Source organism: Neophocaena asiaeorientalis, unplaced genomic scaffold, assembly GCF_003031525.2.
Source record: "Neophocaena asiaeorientalis asiaeorientalis breed wild unplaced genomic scaffold, Neophocaena_asiaeorientalis_V1.1 scaffold415, whole genome shotgun sequence".
Taxonomy (NCBI): Eukaryota; Metazoa; Chordata; class Mammalia; order Artiodactyla; family Phocoenidae; genus Neophocaena; species Neophocaena asiaeorientalis.
The window spans coordinates 77,528-96,109 of NW_020174051.1; the positions used below are offsets into that span (position 1 = coordinate 77,528).

Here is an 18,582-nt window from a genome sequence, read left to right on the forward strand (position 1 = left end):
GTTTGTTTTTGTTTTATTTTGTTTTATTTTTTTAAATTTTTTTTAAGATTCCACATATGAGTGCAATCATGTGACATTTGTCTCTGTCTGATTTATTTCACTTAGCATAATACCGTCGAGGTCCATCCATGTTGTTGCAAATGGCAGGACTTCATTATGGCTAAGTAAATAGTCCATTGTATATGTACATCACATCTTTATCCATTCATCCATTGATGGACATCTAAGTTGTTTCCATATTTTGGCTATTGTAAATAATCCTGCAGTGAACATAGGGGTGCATCTATCTCTTTGGATTAGTGTTTTTGTGTTCTTTGGGTTGGAATTTTTCTTAAATTTAGTTTTCAGGTTTTTTTATTGCTAGTATATAAAATACGGTAGATTTTTGTATATTGTTCTTATATTCTGTAACCTTGATGAACCTGTTTATTAGTTGTTATAGTTGGTGTAATGAATTTCTGTCATCTGCAGATAGAAAGTTTTATTTCTTCCTTTCCAGTTTGTATCCTTTTTATTCATTTTCTTGACTAATTGCCCTGTCTAGAACCTCCAGTCAGTGTTGAATAGAAATGATGAGAATTGACATTTTTGTTTTGTTCTTGATCTCAGTGGGAAAGCATCTAGTCTTTCTCCATTAAATATTGTGTTAACTATGGATTTTTTTGTATATGCCCTTTATAATGTTGAGGAAGTTCCCTCCTACTCCTAGTTTCAACAAACAGCATTTTTATTGTGAAAGGGTGTTAGATTGAGTCAAATGGTTTTTGTCTATTGAGATGATCATGTGTTTATTGTTTTTATTCTGTTGATACTGTATGTTACATTAATTGATTTTCAGATGTTAAACAACCTTGCATTAGTGGAATAAAACCCACTTGGTTGTGCTGTATAATTCTTTATATATGTTGCTAGGTTCAATTTGCTGGTATTTTATTAAGGATTTTTGCGTCTATATTTCTAACAGATACTGGACTGTAGTTTTCTTGTGATGTCTTTGTCTGGTTTTGATATCAGGGTAATAATGGCCTTATAATGAGTTGGGAAGTGTTCTCCCCTGTTCTGTATTTTTTTTTTTGAAAAGTTTGTGAAGATTGGTATTGGTATTAAATATTTGGTAGGATTTACCAGTGAAACTATCTGGGCCTGGACTTTTCTTTGTGGGTAGTTTTTGATTACCTGTTGAAACTCTTTACTTGTTATTGGTTTATTTATATCTTCTATTTCTTCTTATTTGGTTTCTGAAATTTGTGTTTCTAGAAATTTGTCCATTTAAGTTATCCAGTATTGGCATATATGTTCATCATATTCCTTTATAATCATTTTATTTCCAGTCAGTAATGTCTCTTCTTTAATTTTTAATTTTAATAACTTGAGTCTTCTTTTTTTCTTGGTCAGGCACTTTTGTCAATCTTTTCCGAAGGCCAAGTTTTGGATTTGTTGATTTCCCCACCCTCCTTTTCTATTTTATTGGTTCCCAAATCTCATCTTCATTATTCCCTTACTTATGCTGGTTTTAGGTTTAATTTGCTCATCTTTTTCCAGTTTTTTTTTTCCTAACATGTGCTTAGTGTTCTGTATTTTGGTTTTTTACTTTGCAGATTTAATCGATGAGAAAAATGTTTTTTCTAAGGATAAAGATATATATTTGCACAGAAAGATACTGAGTAAAATCAGTTTTTATTTAATTTTAGTTCAACTGTCAAGGCTACAGTATATACATTAAAAAAATTGTTTTAGTGTTTTAAAAGAAACCAGAATGACCCTAAATAAGAGGTGGAGATTAATTCTGGGCTTCCATTTTCATCTATAATGGAAAGTACTTTGCAGTTTTGTTCTGTAGCTATTCACTATGTCAGACTATTGAATGAAGGCGGTGAATCATCAAGGTTTGCGTGGGTTGTTACAGGTGCATTTGATTCCATTGAAGCTGGACATCAGTGCACAGGTGCAGTGAATATGAGTAAGAACATGGAAATTGAGTACTTGATGAGACTGACTGGATGAAGCATAGATGTCTCAACAAAAACCGTATGGCTGTCCATACACAGGAAGGGGAGGTAGGCTGTTTCCCAGAGGACATTTTTTTGTGTTAAATCTGCCCATACTATGAAAATATTCCAAGATCCTCATTCAGTTAAAGAACATGTAGAGGTTTGTGTGCCCTTTAGAAACTGGTGACTGTAGACCCACAGAGTTACAAAAAACTTGGCCTGTTCAGTGGAGAAAGAGAATCATCATGAACTTCATTGGAATATTTCTACGGGAAGTACTAAATTGTTTGGCTGTTGTTAGTGGGAAACAACTATAATTTGTTGGTGGAGGTGGTGGGTAAGCTAGATTTTGATCCTGGAATATATTATCTGTAAGGTATCTTTGCTGCTTTCCTTATTTTTAATTAACTCAGGTAGGTATAACATTTGAGTTTTGTATCTGTTTACTACCTAACTGTAATTGTGAAGGTAAGTTAGGAAAAAAGGAAAGCATCTAGTCTTTCTCCATTAAATATTGTGTTAACTATGGATTTTTTTGTATATGCCCTTTATAATGTTGAGGAAGTTCCCTCCTACTCCTAGTTTCAACAAACAGCATTTTTATTGTGAAAGGGTGTTAGATTGAGTCAAATGGTTTTTGTCTATTGAGATGATCATGTGTTTATTGTTTTTATTCTGTTGATACTGTATGTTACATTAATTGATTTTCAGATGTTAAACAACCTTGCATTAGTGGAATAAAACCCACTTGGTTGTGCTGTATAATTCTTTATATATGTTGCTAGGTTCAATTTGCTGGTATTTTATTAAGGATTTTTGCGTCTATATTTCTAACAGATACTGGACTGTAGTTTTCTTGTGATGTCTTTGTCTGGTTTTGATATCAGGGTAATAATGGCCTTATAATGAGTTGGGAAGTGTTCTCCCCTGTTCTGTATTTTTTTTTTTGAAAAGTTTGTGAAGATTGGTATTGGTATTAAATATTTGGTAGGATTTACCAGTGAAACTATCTGGGCCTGGACTTTTCTTTGTGGGTAGTTTTTGATTACCTGTTGAAACTCTTTACTTGTTATTGGTTTATTTATATCTTCTATTTCTTCTTATTTGGTTTCTGAAATTTGTGTTTCTAGAAATTTGTCCATTTAAGTTATCCAGTATTGGCATATATGTTCATCATATTCCTTTATAATCATTTTATTTCCAGTCAGTAATGTCTCTTCTTTAATTTTTAATTTTAATAACTTGAGTCTTCTTTTTTTCTTGGTCAGGCACTTTTGTCAATCTTTTCCGAAGGCCAAGTTTTGGATTTGTTGATTTCCCCACCCTCCTTTTCTATTTTATTGGTTCCCAAATCTCATCTTCATTATTCCCTTACTTATGCTGGTTTTAGGTTTAATTTGCTCATCTTTTTCCAGTTTTTTTTTTCCTAACATGTGCTTAGTGTTCTGTATTTTGGTTTTTTACTTTGCAGATTTAATCGATGAGAAAAATGTTTTTTCTAAGGATAAAGATATATATTTGCACAGAAAGATACTGAGTAAAATCAGTTTTTATTTAATTTTAGTTCAACTGTCAAGGCTACAGTATATACATTAAAAAAATTGTTTTAGTGTTTTAAAAGAAACCAGAATGACCCTAAATAAGAGGTGGAGATTAATTCTGGGCTTCCATTTTCATCTATAATGGAAAGTACTTTGCAGTTTTGTTCTGTAGCTATTCACTATGTCAGACTATTGAATGAAGGCGGTGAATCATCAAGGTTTGCGTGGGTTGTTACAGGTGCATTTGATTCCATTGAAGCTGGACATCAGTGCACAGGTGCAGTGAATATGAGTAAGAACATGGAAATTGAGTACTTGATGAGACTGACTGGATGAAGCATAGATGTCTCAACAAAAACCGTATGGCTGTCCATACACAGGAAGGGGAGGTAGGCTGTTTCCCAGAGGACATTTTTTTGTGTTAAATCTGCCCATACTATGAAAATATTCCAAGATCCTCATTCAGTTAAAGAACATGTAGAGGTTTGTGTGCCCTTTAGAAACTGGTGACTGTAGACCCACAGAGTTACAAAAAACTTGGCCTGTTCAGTGGAGAAAGAGAATCATCATGAACTTCATTGGAATATTTCTACGGGAAGTACTAAATTGTTTGGCTGTTGTTAGTGGGAAACAACTATAATTTGTTGGTGGAGGTGGTGGGTAAGCTAGATTTTGATCCTGGAATATATTATCTGTAAGGTATCTTTGCTGCTTTCCTTATTTTTAATTAACTCAGGTAGGTATAACATTTGAGTTTTGTATCTGTTTACTACCTAACTGTAATTGTGAAGGTAAGTTAGGAAAAAAATGAAGCTAAACAGCATTATAAAAATGTTAGAATTCTGTTGTCATTGTAAAAATGGCTTCACAGTTACTAGTCAAGCAAAATGATTCTTAAAATGCTTCATTTCATATATACTTTTGGAAAACTAGGTGTTTCAGAAGGTAATACAGGGGAATAATTGGCAAGGAAAGCAAGAGTTTGATTTGTATTTCAGGGCAATATAAGGAATTTTTTTCTTAGATGCTCTAAGTAATAGAAGGACTACATTAAGAATGTTTCTTTGTGAGAATCCTGGATTTCTCACGAAAAGGAAAAAAATGAGTCAATAACAGTTCTATCTTTAAAAATTCCAGAAGGCATTATTTGCAGTGGTAACAGTATCAGAGTTAGTATTTTTCAGACATGCTGATCAACAGTTAATGGTAATTGTAATGATCATGAATTCATTTTGTTTGTTTAAAAACAGTTAAATTTTGGGAGAAGAAAATAAAAGCAAGTATTGGCTTGGCCAGAAAGTTCTTTTGGTTTTTCCCATAACATCTTACAGAAAAACCCGAACAAACTTTTTGGCCAACCCAATACTTTTCCTAGGTATTCCAATACCTAGGAAGGTATGACAGTATACTATAATGTCTGCTGACATTTCCTTCACAATTTTTGCCAAATCTACATAACACCTATAGTGTTATTTTAAAAATATTTTTCAGTAAATTTGATTACTTTTTTGTTTTTCGTAAAAACCACAGATTTGTGCTAGTATCATTTTTATAAAACACATAAAATTAAAATCTAACTTAAAAAGTTTCAGTTGGTGAATTAGCTGTAATCATCTCTTGTTCCAGCATGGGCACCACTCTTTGGGAAATACTGGTATAGGGAAAGGAGCATTGCTTTGGAATCAGGCCTGGTTTGGAATCCTGACTCCATCACACATTTGCTTGAGCAACTACCTGAATCTGTTTCTGGATCATAAAGTTGGGGAAGATAATACTTAAGGAGTTGCTGTGTTCTTTAATTAAATGATAAAGTTTGTAAAGTGCTTGGTTCAGAGAGGGTTTTCAAGAACTGGTCGTTCTCTCACCATCCCCACCCATCACACCTCATCTCTGCAAGAAGTTACCTAGTTTCATTTTAGTGTCATAGTTCTTGGACAACTTATCTCTAGCTAGCTCCTTTGGAACCAAAATTGTCACTGTTAATTGTACATTTATTAGAAATTAATCCAGCAATTTTGGTCCTTGTTGATAAACTGTTGTGCTTAGTTTTCTAATTTGGGTTTTAAAAAAAAATCTGAAAAGACAGTTTCAGTGCCTTTCATGTTACAGTAACATTTTAAATGGGATCTGTATTTATATTGTGAAAAATTGTGTATCAGATGTGGTTTGTAGGGCTTTGTCTTTAAGGGTAATAAAGAATTCTTTTAACTCATACATAAGAAAAGCTGGATAAGGGCAGTAATTTAGGAAATTATCTACAATAGTCACAACATTTGCCCAGGTTAGATTTTATTAGCAGAAACAAAGCTTTTTCAATCCTGGTCAAATTATAACTGTTAGAAGAAAATGTTTAAATCAGGAGAAGGTGGTTGAACTTGGAAATTTTTTCAGTTCATAAAAATTTTTGACTGTATAATTTAAGCTATTTTGAGGCTTAAAGTTTTATTGTGATCTTAGATACCTAACAAGTGGATTGGCTTTCTTGATTTTAATTGGCAGCGGCAGATAGCTGTTTTCAACAAGAATAGCCATTACATGTTGTTTTGCAAGAAAGGAGTTGAATATACAGTTATATTGTATAATTGAATATAGTTATACAGTATACAATTATATAATTGAATTTACAGTTATGCAGTATTATTGAAATATAAATGGTAAGTAAACTTGAAGTAAAATGGGTCCTTTATACCTTAGTAAAACTCCTTAGACTAACTTTCATAGACAAGTTTGGAAAATTGAATTGTTCACTTAATTACTGAGTGAATGACTATAATATACATTTTTTAGATTCAATAAATATGCCTAATAAACCAGGAAGGACAGTGTTCTCTGCAATTTTTTTATTTAGGACATTTCATGTGAACTTTCCATTACCTTGATTTATTTCCCCAATTAAATCTTGTTTTGAAGTTCTGAAGCTGGAGATTCTATTTTATTCAGTAGTATTTTATACTCCTTTATGAAGAATTATGTGTAACTTCAGTATATATTTTGTTGTACTTTTTAAAATGATTAAAACTGATTTTAAAAATTTATTTCACCCTAGAGATGGAAAGGTACACCCTTATTTAAAGCTCTAGCTGTGGGTTTAGTAACTGCCAGTAGATGGCAGTGTAGGTTCATGGAAAACTATATCCTTCCATAAATTGAGTACTGAACGTTTTTTAAGTTACACATACTCTCAGTGAGATTGATCCTGGTGGGTTAAAAATGCCTATTACTTTTTTTAAAATAAATAAATATTTATTTATTTATTTATTTTTGGTTGTGTTGGGTCTTCGTTGCTGCACACAGGCTTTCTCTAGTTGCGGCGAGTGGGGGCTACTCTTCGTTGCGGTGCGTGGGCTTCTCATTGCGGTGGCTTCTCTTGTTGCGGAGCACGGGGTCTAGGCGTGTGGGCTTCAGTAGTTGTGGCACGCAGGCTCAGTAGTTGTGGCTCGTGGGCTCTAGAGCACAGGCTCAGTAGTTGTGGCAAAGGGCCTTAGTTGCTCCGCAGTATGTGGGATCTTCCTGGACCAGGGATCGAACCTGTGTCCCCTGCATTGGGAGGCGGATTCTTAACCACTGCGCCACCAGGCAAGTCCCTAAAAATGCCTATTGGTTTTTATTTTGCTTTGTAGTAATAGTCTTATTGCAGCATTTTTAAAAATCAGTTCTCAAACTCTAGGGTATGTCAGAATTATCTGGCGGCTTGCTAAAAGCATTGCTAGACTCAGAGTTTCTGATTCCATAAATTTGGGGTTTGGTCAAAAATTTGCATCTCTAACAAACCACTAATGTTGCTAATGCTGACATTTATGATATTGACGGTGAGGATTTGCACTTTTAGAACCGCCTTTGTGTTGTTGTTTTGTTGCAGCAAAATACACTTAACATAAGGTTTACCATGTTGACCATTTTTAAGTGTACGGTTTAGTGGTATTAACTACATTCACATTTTTGTGCACGCATCACCACCATCCATCCCCATAGCTCTTTTCATCTTGTATAACTGAAATTCTGTACCCTTTAAACAATAACTTTCTGTTTTTCCCTCCCTCTAGCCCCCGGCAACAACCATTATACTTTATGTCTTTATGATTTTGACAACTTTAAGTAAGCTGATATAAGTGGAATCATACAGTAATTGTCTTTCTGTGACTAGGTTATTTCCCTTAGCGTAACGTCCATGTTGTAGCACATTTCAGAATTTCCGTTTCAAAGCTTAATAATATCCCATTGTATGTCTGTACCACATTTGCTCATCCATTCTTCCATCCGTGGACACTTGGGTTGCTTCCACGTTTTGACTATTATGAACAATGATATGAACATGGATGTACAAATATTTCTTCGAGATCTGCTTTCAGTTCTTTTGGATATATAGCCGTAAGTGGAATTGCTGGATCATTTGGTAGTTGTATTTTTAACTTTTTGAGGAACTGCTGTATTGTTTTCCACAGCAGCTGTACCATTTTCCACCAGCAGTGCACAAGGGTTGCAATTTTTTTCACATCCTTGTCTACTGTTGTTTTCTGTTTTGTTTTGTTTTAAGGTAGCCATCCTCCTGGGTGTGAGGTGGCATCTCATTGTAGTTTTGAGTTGCATTTCCTTAATGACTAGTGATGTTGCACATCTTTTCATGTGCTTACTGGCTATTTGTATATCTTTGGAGAAATGTTTATTCAAGTATTTTATCAAACATTTTTGAATTGGATTTTTATTGTCGAATTTTAGTTCTCCATATATTTTGGGTATTAACCTCTTATCAGATACATGATTTGCAAATATTTTCTCCTATTCCGTGGGTTGCCTCTTTACTCTATGGATGGCATCTTGGTGTACAAATTTTTAAATTTTCATGAAGTCCAATTTGTCGGTTTTTTCTTTTGTTACCTGTGCCTTTGGTGTCCTATCCAAGAAATCATTGCCAAATCTAATATTGTGAAGTTTTTGTCCTATGTTTTCTTTTAAGAGTTTTATTGTTTTAGGTCTTACATTTAGGTCCTTGATTCATTTTGAGTTAATTTTTGTACACATGGTATTAGGTAAGGGTTCACCTGCATTCTTTTGCATGTGGATATGCAGTTTTCCCAATACCATTTGTTGAAAAGACTTCTGTTTCTCCAGTGATTGGTCTTGACACCCTTGTCAAAAATCATTTGACCATATATGCGAGGGTTTATTTCTGGACTCTCTGTTCTATTCCATTAGTCTCTACATCTGTCTTTAAGCCAGTACCACACTGTTTTGATTCCAGTAACTTTGTAGTAAGTTTTGAAGTCAGGAGTGAGTCCTCTTGGTTTTGTTCTTTTTTAAGATTGTTTTGGCTCTTTGGGGTTCTTTGAGATTTTATGTTAATTTTAGGATGGGCTTTTCTTTTTCTGCAAAAAAAAAAAATGGCATTTGGATTTTGATGGAGATAATGTTGAATTTATAGATCTCTTTGCGTAGTACTGATATTTTAATAATATTAATTTTCCCAATTCATGAATATGGGATGTGTTACCATTTATTTGTGTCATCTTGAATTTTTTCAGCAATGATTTATAGTTTTCATTGTACAAGTTTTTCACTTCCTTGGTTAAGTTAATTTCTAAGTATTTTATTCTTTTTGATGCTGTTGTGAATGAAATTGCTTTAGTAATTTCCTTTTCAGATTGTTCGTGTGTGTAAAAGTGCAGCTGATTTCTGTGTATTGACTTTTTGTATCTTGCTGCTTTGCTGAGTTCATTTATTCTAACAGGTTTTTCTGTGAAATCGTTAGGGTTTTCTACTAGTAAGATCATATCATCTGCAGAGATAATTTTATTTCTTTCTTTACTATTTGAATACCTTTTATTTCTTTTTCTTGCCTTCCAGCAGTAGAACTTCCAGTACTGTGATGATAGATGTGATGAAAGCAGGCATCCTTGCCTTGTTCTTGATCATAGTGGAAATGTTTTCAGTCTCTCACCATTAAGTATGATGTTCATTGTGGGTTTTTCATATTTGGCATTCATTATATTGAGATAGTTTCCTTCTATTCATAGTTTGGTGAATGTTTTTATAAGGAAAGGGTGGTGAATTTTGTCACATACTTTTTCTGCAGCAATTGAGATAATCACGTGGGTATTTTTCCTTCATTTTGTTGATGTGGCAAGTTATATTGATCAATTTTTATGTTAAACCATCCTTGCATTCCAGGAATAAATTCCTCTTGGTCATGGTATATAATCCTTTTAATATGCTGCTGAGGCATGTTTGCTAGTATTTTGTTGAGGATTTTGCATCCATATTCATCAGGGGTGTTGGTCAGTAGTTTTCTTGTGGTGCTTTTGTCTGGCTTTTGTCTGGCTTTGGTATGAGAGTAATGCTGGCCTCAGAATGAGTTTGGAAGTGTTCCCTTCTGTTTGATTTTTTGGCAGAGTTTGGTATTAGTTTTTTAAATGTTGGGTAGAGTTCACCATTGAAGCCATTGGGTCTAGGGCTGTTCTTTGTTGGTAGGTTTTTTGTTTGTTTGTTTTTTAAATTAATTTTTATTGGAGTATAGTTGCTTTACAATGTTGTGTTAGTTTCTGCTGTACAGCGAAGTGAATCAGCTGTATGTATACATTATCCCCTCTTTTTTGGATTTCCTTCCCATTTAGGTCACCACAGAGCATTGAGTAGAGTTCCCTGTGCTCTACAGTAGGTTCTCATTAGTTAATCTGTTTTATACATGGCAGTGTATATATGTCAATCCCAGTTTCCCAATTCATCCCACTTCCCCTTCCCCCCTTGGTATCCATATGTTTGTTCTCTGGTAGGTTTTTGATTTCTGGTTCAATCTCCTTACTAGTTATAGGTCTATTCACATTTTAATAATCATTCTTTTTAAACAGTCCTTTGCTTTAAAAATCTTATTAAAATAATACAGCATTATTGTGTTTTAAAAGAGTGTCCTCATATTCTACTACCCTAATCCATTTGGTCATATTTCCAATGAGTATGTATCTATACATATATGTTTTAGTGAAGTCATAATGTGTGTAACTTCTTTTCATGTTCTGTTTTTTATATGTTACTTACATATTTTCCCCCACTTTTAATGTGTACTGTCCCACCTATTCCTTATTGCCCTTCTGTCTAAGAGAATTATGCCCTACAATGCAACATTCTTGACAGAAAGAGATCATGTAAGCCTGAGAAGTGTTTTAATTTGATCTTTTTTGTTTTTTTGACTGCTGTCAGTGGGATGGTTTTAAAATAATACTGTATTGGTCACATACTATTATAAGTTTTAATGGTTTTTCTTCACTTTTGACCTTTGTTTTTCTGAAGTTTGCAAATAGGGTGGTTATATTTTCTAACTCATTTTGAACAGGTAACATTAACAGACATTTAAAACAAGCCACGCATAGAAGCTACTTTTTTCCCCTGCCACTTCTAACTCATGTCACTTTTCTTTTGCACTTGCAGGGCATAGCATGTTTACAGTGTAGTGTATAATATTTCAGTCCTACCTAAGTGCAGCATTGGAATGAAAATCTATCAAAGGGACCACTAAAAACAAAGGTAGTTTAAGCATCTAGTTAGTTTACTTAACTTCTTCCATCAACTCACTGTATAATTTAGATGATTTCACTTGACTTTTTTGTAATGAGTGACATTTTAGAAAATCTGAATATATAATGGCTTACAACTTCACCCTGTAACAATGGGAAGCAAAAGGCAAATAAATTGTTGATAATAATATATTATACAGGTGTGTTCTTTGGCCAAAAAGAAAAAGAGTGTGTGGTAACTAGTGATGATTTGTCCATCAAAACCTGAAACTATTGATATTTATTGAGATGAGAAATTAATGAGATTCTGTTTTACTATTAATAAAGAGAGCAGTACGTTTTCTGTTTTTCTCATTTTCCCCCAACACAGGGAGTGGGGAAAAGCAGGCACCCCAATTTATAGTTAATTTATTGTACTGAAGTAAACTGTATATTGCTTCCAAATCTAATTTAATCCATAGTAAATAAAAATACCTTCATAAAATATTTTTAAATTTTAAAACTATGTTTCTTTAACAGATTTCTATAATCCAGGAGCTTGTTACTAATTATGAAGCCTCTCTGAAAACTTGTGACTTTTTTAGCCCTTATGGTAAGTTTAAATTAGATTGAGTTGAAATTTGATTACTCATTTCAATCCATTTTTAGTCACTAACACTATCTTATGTTTATTATGTATGTGCTACATGATAGCTGTTCCCTAAATAGTTTTTGAATTAGTGAATGAAATGAGAAGAACACTTGCAATCTTAAGTAATTAAAAATGTCCTAATCTTGTCAGGGGGGAGTTAACTCCATTTTAATATGAATAAACAAAATTGAGAGGTTGAGCAGCTTGACCAAGATCAAGTAGTTAGTTTATGTTCAAATGTATTTTTCCTGAATTCCTACTTCTTTGTTCTTTCTACTCTTATATTACTTTAAATCCTGTATAATTTGGTTCTTTGTTTTTCTGTTTGTAGGGGCATATGTAAATCAAGGCAGCTTTATTTAGAAAACACTCTAGAATGCTTTCAGTCATGCGAATGGTAACTTTGGTTTCTTCTTGCATCTTTTATTTGTTATCACCGTTTTGTTCTTGTTAGTTTGAATCAAATTTCACAATAAAATAACAGACACAGAAGTAAATAATGAACCCTCGTGTCCCCATCACCTAGCTTCTTTTATCAGTGTTTCACCAGTATTATTTGAAGTATCTTCTGTCGACTTTTTTTTCCTGGAGTATTTTTAAAGCAGACATACTGTTTCCCCTGTCAGTACCTTAGTATGCATCTCTAACTGTTTAAAACACTTAAACACAAGATGTAGCCACAGTGCTGTCTTACACAAAATTAACTCTCATACCACAGTATCTAACACCCAGTCTGCATGCAAATTTTCCCAATTATTTAAAAAATTGTATAACTGGTTTATTTGAATATGGATCCAACTAAGGTCCACACTTTACATTTGATTGTTACGTCTCTGATATTCTTTTAATCTTGAGTAGTACTGTCCACTCCTTTCCCCCCTTTTCTTTTTAAAAAAAAAAAGGCTGTTTGTCGAAAGGTCACTTGTCTTGTGGAACGTACCATGTTTTGAATTTGGCTGATTGTCTTCTCATGGTATCATTTAATACATTTTGCTGTCATCCATACATCTTACAAAGCTCGAGTTAGATTTACCGACTTTTTTTTTTTTGGCCTTGCCGTGTGGCAAGTGAGATCTTAGTTCCCCAACCAGGGATTGAACCCATGCTCTCTGCAGTGGAAACATGGAGTCCTAGCCCCTGGAACGCCAGGCAATTCCCCTAGATTTACAGGCTTGATTAGATTCAGGTTCCATATGAATACTTCATATGTGACACTTTGTACTTCCTGTTATATCACATCTGAAGGCAGAAAACATTCTGGTTGTCTCTCTTTTTGTGATACTAAGATTGATCAGGGTTTTGATGTTTGTCAGCCTAATCTGCCCATTAAAAGTTCTTCATTGGCCTAATGATTTTTGCAGCCACTGAGAATCATTGCGTTCATCCCTTATTTCATTCTAATCATCATTCCTTCTGCATTTATTAGCTGGAATTCTTATAGAGAAGTTTTTTTTTATTAGTTATCTATTTTATACGTATTAGTGTATATATTGTCAACCCCAAGTAAAGAACTTTTCTTCATCAAATATTTGGTTCCCCTGAAATATAGTTTATATGAGAGGAGCAAGATAAATGCTTGGCTCTTTGCCTATGTTTATTATTTGTGTTTTAATTTTATGCTAACCTGTGTGTTTTCATTGTTGTCATTTCATTTGGTCATCTAGTCCAGGAGACCTTCTGTGTTTTCTGAGGTGGCATGAGTAAATTCTCCTTTCTGCTCTTTCTACCTCATTTTATACCTGTGTGTCTTCCCTTCTGAAATCCATTTTGAGTGCTTGGTATTTCTTTATCTACTCTTCTGTAGCTTGAGTGTACAGAATGGGGAACCAGATGGAGCTCCGCTGATTCTGTGTGACCCATCTTGTCAGGAATGTGCCCTCCTAATACCCTTCAATTTTGGGTTTCCCTGATGTAGTGTCGAGGCCTACTTACAATGCTAAGTAAGCCCTGGCCATTCTTGCCTTTGTGGAAATTTTGCAGTGGTAGTTAGGGACATCTTTTCTTCAAGCTATTTTCCTTGACTTTTCCTGGACCTGCTGCCTTACGCTCTCAGCCTGAGAATTCGTAGAGTTAGATTGATTTACCTCTTTTCCCCAAACTGTTTCTTTGGAGTGAGGTATGGGTAGAAGCCTGTGAAACCAGCATCTTGTTTCTCTGTTTGGCTGCTACTTTTTGAACTTTACGACGTGAAGTCATATCTCTTTCTGTTGAACTTGGTCATTTTTGCTGGATTTGTACTGCTTATTGTAATAGTTAATTTCAGTATGCATTGGGAGAAAGAAAGTATGTGAGTTGCTCTACTTTGCCTCATTCCCTGTAATGATGTTATATTTGTTTGGTTGCAGAGAATGGGGAGACAGAACCCCCAACGACACTACTCTGGGTTCAGTATTTCCTGGCACAGCACTTTGATAAACTCGGGCAGTATTCTTTGGCTTTGGATTATATTAATGCTGCAATTGCTAGTACTCCAACTCTAATAGAATTATTCTATATGAAAGCAAAAATTTACAAGGTAAAATCTTTGTCATGTTTTTTGAGTAGTTGAAGAATTTGGCCATTTTAAGAACGCTTGGAGTTCTTTCTGTGTAGAGATAACTTTTAGGACACCCTGGTAATCTATTCCTAATATTCTAATAATCCTAAGGAGTTTTATGTTATATAGTTGTATAGTCAGTATTAATAGTTTCATTCAGCTCTTAGTAAATATGAAGTGTAATGTATCTGAAGATTTCTAGATAAATTTGACAGAAATGTAACAGATTTCTAATTTGTCTTTAAGAACTTTTTCCGTTATATTGTACCCATATTCTCTTAATCATAAACAGTGATTTCTTTAATACTTTCATTTCTTAAAGCATATAGGTAATCTCAGAGAAGCTGCCAAGTGGATGGATGAAGCTCAGTCTTTAGACACAGCCGATAGATTCATCAACTCCAAATGTGCAAAATATATGCTTCGAGCAAATATGATAAAAGAAGCAGAGGAAATGTGCTCCAAGTTCACAAGGGTAGGAAATAGCGTGTAATTGTCTGAGTTAGTAAAATTAAAGTTAAGTTCTGTGGTGATGTGTGAAGTTTGCTGCTGCAGTTCCTAAGAATTCACTTTTGTTATTATTTTTTAATCTTGTTTAGCTCACATCCTAAGTGTGGTTTCTTACTGTGGTTGATGTATGTGCTTGTGCTTCTGGTGGGAGATGATTAAAAAGCAATAACAGGAGCAAAATACCTTTATATAGAAATAAGCATTATGCCATACTTCAGTGCTTATATGCAAGATTTGATTTATTGTTCTTTTGTTTCACTAGTAATTTGTGACTGCTGTTTAATTTCTCAGTTACAGTGTCTTAACTTCATAAGAGCTCATAGAGTTCTTTCTCTGTAGAACTAACTTCTGAGGACTACTGGTCTCTGTGACATTAAGAATTTAAGTTCTTTCAAATTGTTAGGCTAAACATTTATTCCTTTGTTTCATCTTTCACCATCCTTTCATATCCTTTTCTACACAGACTTTCTGTTATATTGTAAAAACAGTACACGTTTATGGTTAAAAATATAAGGAGGCTAATGGAACAGAATAGAAAACTAATTCACACATATTTGGAAACTTGTTATGTATCAGAGGTGCTTTAAAAATCAGAGATAAAAGATACTGTTTGGATAATTATTTATTTGTGTTGAAAAAAATAAAATGACATCCTTATCTTATACTGCACACAGATCAGCTACAGGTGGATTAAAGATCTAAAAGCAAACCTTTCACACTTTTGGAAGAAAGTATAGAAGTTTATCTTTAGGGCTCAAGGTAGGAAACATTTCTTAAGACACCAAACACATAAAGGTACAAGAGTAAAATTGATAAACTTGATTATATCAAAATTAAAGATAGCGTATAACAAAAAATAATTATAAGCAAAATGACAAGGCAAACCATAGAATTGGAGAAGATATTTCCAACTCATATAAGAAGAAAAGAATTTATAAAGAAAGCCAGAGAATTCACTGAAATAGTTGCACATTGAATGTAACATAGAGACATGAGAAAACCATGTTTCAAGTTTGATTTCCAAGTTTTAATTAAGATACTTCAAAATAAATAATTTATCTCTCCAAGTGCATTACATACAAAGTGGAGGGCTTTAGTGCTGGTGTTTGTAAGTAAGTTGTTTAGGATGAAAATAAGTTACCACTGTGCTCTGTGATGCTAATGTATCACTGATACAGCACCAGTGTACCACCTTGTTTAAATGTTAACTAGATTCTAGTTGTGTCTGGGTGTTAAGGGAAACCCCTTATAATTTAGAAGCCACAGAATAGCTTGAACTTTTGTGTGTGTGTGTGTGCCATACAAGGAGTCCAGGACAGCCAATGCTCAGAAAACCTGAACTCCTCCATACAGTTCAGCACAGCCTTTTTTATTTATTTTTATTTTTGCTGTGTTGGGTCTTCGTTTCTGTGCGAGGGCTTTCTCTAGTTGTGGCAAGCGGGGGCCACTCTTCATCGCGGTGTGGGGGCCTCTCACTATCGCAGCCTCTTGTTGCGAAGCACAGGCTCCAGACGTGCAGGCTCAGTAGTTGTGGCTCACGGGCCCAGCTGCTCCGTGGCATGTGGGATCCTCCCAGACCAGGGCTCAACTCCGTGTCCCCTGCATTAGCAGGCAGATTCTCAACCACTGCGCCACCAGGGAAGCCCTAGCTTGAAGTTTTATTGTGAAAATTTAACTACTTGCAAGAAAGATGTCATAGAAACATTAAATACACATACACACACAATACTCAATAAGAAAAAGATGAGACAATACAAATATGGGCAAAGGAGATGAATAATTAGTTCACAGAAGTAGAATATGGAATGGCCAAAAGATATCTTCATTAGTAATCAGGGAAAAAAACAATATATCATTTTTTACCCATGAAGTTACCCAGAAATTTAAGACTGACATTACTTGGTATTGGCAAATGGTATGTCATTCATACACACACAAACACACACATGCACACACATCTCACATACATATACCACATATCTGTGTTGTGTATATATTTATGATGAGAAAGAAACAACGTATGGCCTATGCATGTGATGTACATATACACATATAGGTTTAATTTTTCATTAAACGCTACTACTTATGGACCATTTGTTGTTTCTCATCGTAAAAGAGCTTTTTTTTTTTTAATTGTTAATTTATTTTTGGCTGTGTTGGGTCTTCATTGCTGCACATGGGCTTTCTCTAGTTGTGGTGAGCAGGGGCTACTCTTTGTTGCAGTGCGCGGGCTTCTCATTGCAGTGGATTCTCTTGTTGTGGAGCACGGGTTCTAGCCATGTGGGCTTTAGTAGCTGTGGTGCATGGACTCTAGAGCGCAGGCTCAGTAGTTGTGGCGCACGGGCTTAGTTGCTCAGTGGCATGTGGGATCTTCCTGAACCAGGGATCAAACCCATGTCCCCTGCATTGGCAGGTGGATTCTTAACCACTGCGCCACCAGGGAAGCCCTAGGTAGACTCTTTAAAACCCATGTTTTAGAATTGTGTAGTAGGATACAAACTAGTATTTCTAAAACTCATATGGCATAGGATCAACAGTAATTGTAAAGTAGCAGATGTAGTGGTGGTGCAGAGTATTAGCAAGAATGATGGTAATGATCAAGGGGTCAATCAAGAAGAAGATATAACAATCGTAAACATATATGTACCCAACATAGGAGCACCTAAATACATAAAGCAAATATTAATAGACATAAAGGGAGAAATGACAGTAACACAGTAATAGTAGGGGACTTTAATACCCCACTTACATCAGTGGACAGATCATCCAGACAGAACATCAGTAATGTTCTAAATCATTTCTGAATGCTTTCTAAAGCTGAAAGCATTTCCTCTAAGGTCAGGAACAAGACAAGGATGCCCACTGATGCCACCTTTATTCAGCGTAGTATTGGAAGTTCTAGCCACAACAATCAGACAAGAAAAAGAAATAAAAGGAATCCAATTTAGAAAGAAAGTAAACTGTAATTGTTTGCAGATGACATGATACTATATATAGAAAATCCTAAATGTACCACCAGAAAACTGCTAAAGCTCATTAATGAATTCAGTTGCTGGATACAAAATTAATATACAGAAATCTGTTGCATTTCTATACACTAACAACAAACTATCAGAAAGAGAAATTAGGGAAGCAATCCCATTTACCATAACATCAAAAAGAATAAAATACTTAGGAATAAACCTATCCAAGGAGGTAAAAGACTTGTACTCAGAAAACTGTAAGACACTGATGAAAGAAATTGAAGAGGTCATAAACAGATGGGAAGATATATTGTGTTCATGGATTGGAAGAATTAATATTGTTAAAATGACCATACTACTGAAGGCAATCTATAGATTCAGTGTAGTTCCTATCAAAATACCAAGGGTATTTTTTTCACAGAACTAGAACAAATAATTTAAAATTTTTATGGAAACTCAAAAGACCCTGAATAGCCAAAACAAGCTCCCTGACTTCAGACTGTACTACAAAGCTACAGTCATCAAAACGGAATGGTATTGGCACAAAAACAGACACATAGATCCGTGGAACAGAATAAAGCCCAGAAATAAATCCCACACACTTATGGTCAATTAATCTACAACAAAGGAGGCAATAATATACAGTGGAGAAAAGACAGTCTCTTCAGTAAGTAGTGCTGGGAAAACTGGACAACTACATGTAAAAGAATGAAATTGGAACATTCTCTAACACCGTGTACAAAAATAAACTTGAGATGGATTGAAGATCTAAATGTTAGCCTGGAAACCATAAAACTCCTAGAAGAAAACATAGGCAGAGCACTCTTTGACATAAATCATAGCAATTTTTTTGAATTTGTTTCCTAAAGCAAAGGAAATAAAAGCAAAAATAAACAAATGGTACC

At 34.5% G+C, this 18,582-nt stretch overlaps 1 protein-coding gene across 9 annotated transcripts in view; it reads left to right on the forward strand.

The window, feature by feature from the left end:
- Window positions 1–18,582, forward strand: part of NAA16 (N-alpha-acetyltransferase 16, NatA auxiliary subunit) — a 70,037-nt gene that overhangs the window by 31,810 nt on the left and 19,645 nt on the right. For 7 of the 9 annotated variants that reach the window (XR_003004416.1, XM_024754198.1, XM_024754201.1 and 4 more), the window contains 3 exons: window positions 11,557–11,629; window positions 14,014–14,183; window positions 14,527–14,679. Coding sequence is in view for 8 of the 9 variants with exons in the window: in XM_024754198.1 (XP_024609966.1) it covers window positions 11,557–11,629; window positions 14,014–14,183; window positions 14,527–14,679 (396 nt within the window). In the remaining variant the exon portion in view is untranslated. Of the gene's footprint in view, window positions 1–1,906; window positions 2,057–11,556; window positions 11,630–14,013; window positions 14,184–14,526; window positions 14,680–18,582 lie in introns of those variants that run through there. The other 2 variants (XM_024754203.1, XM_024754202.1) reach the window with 2 other exon arrangements.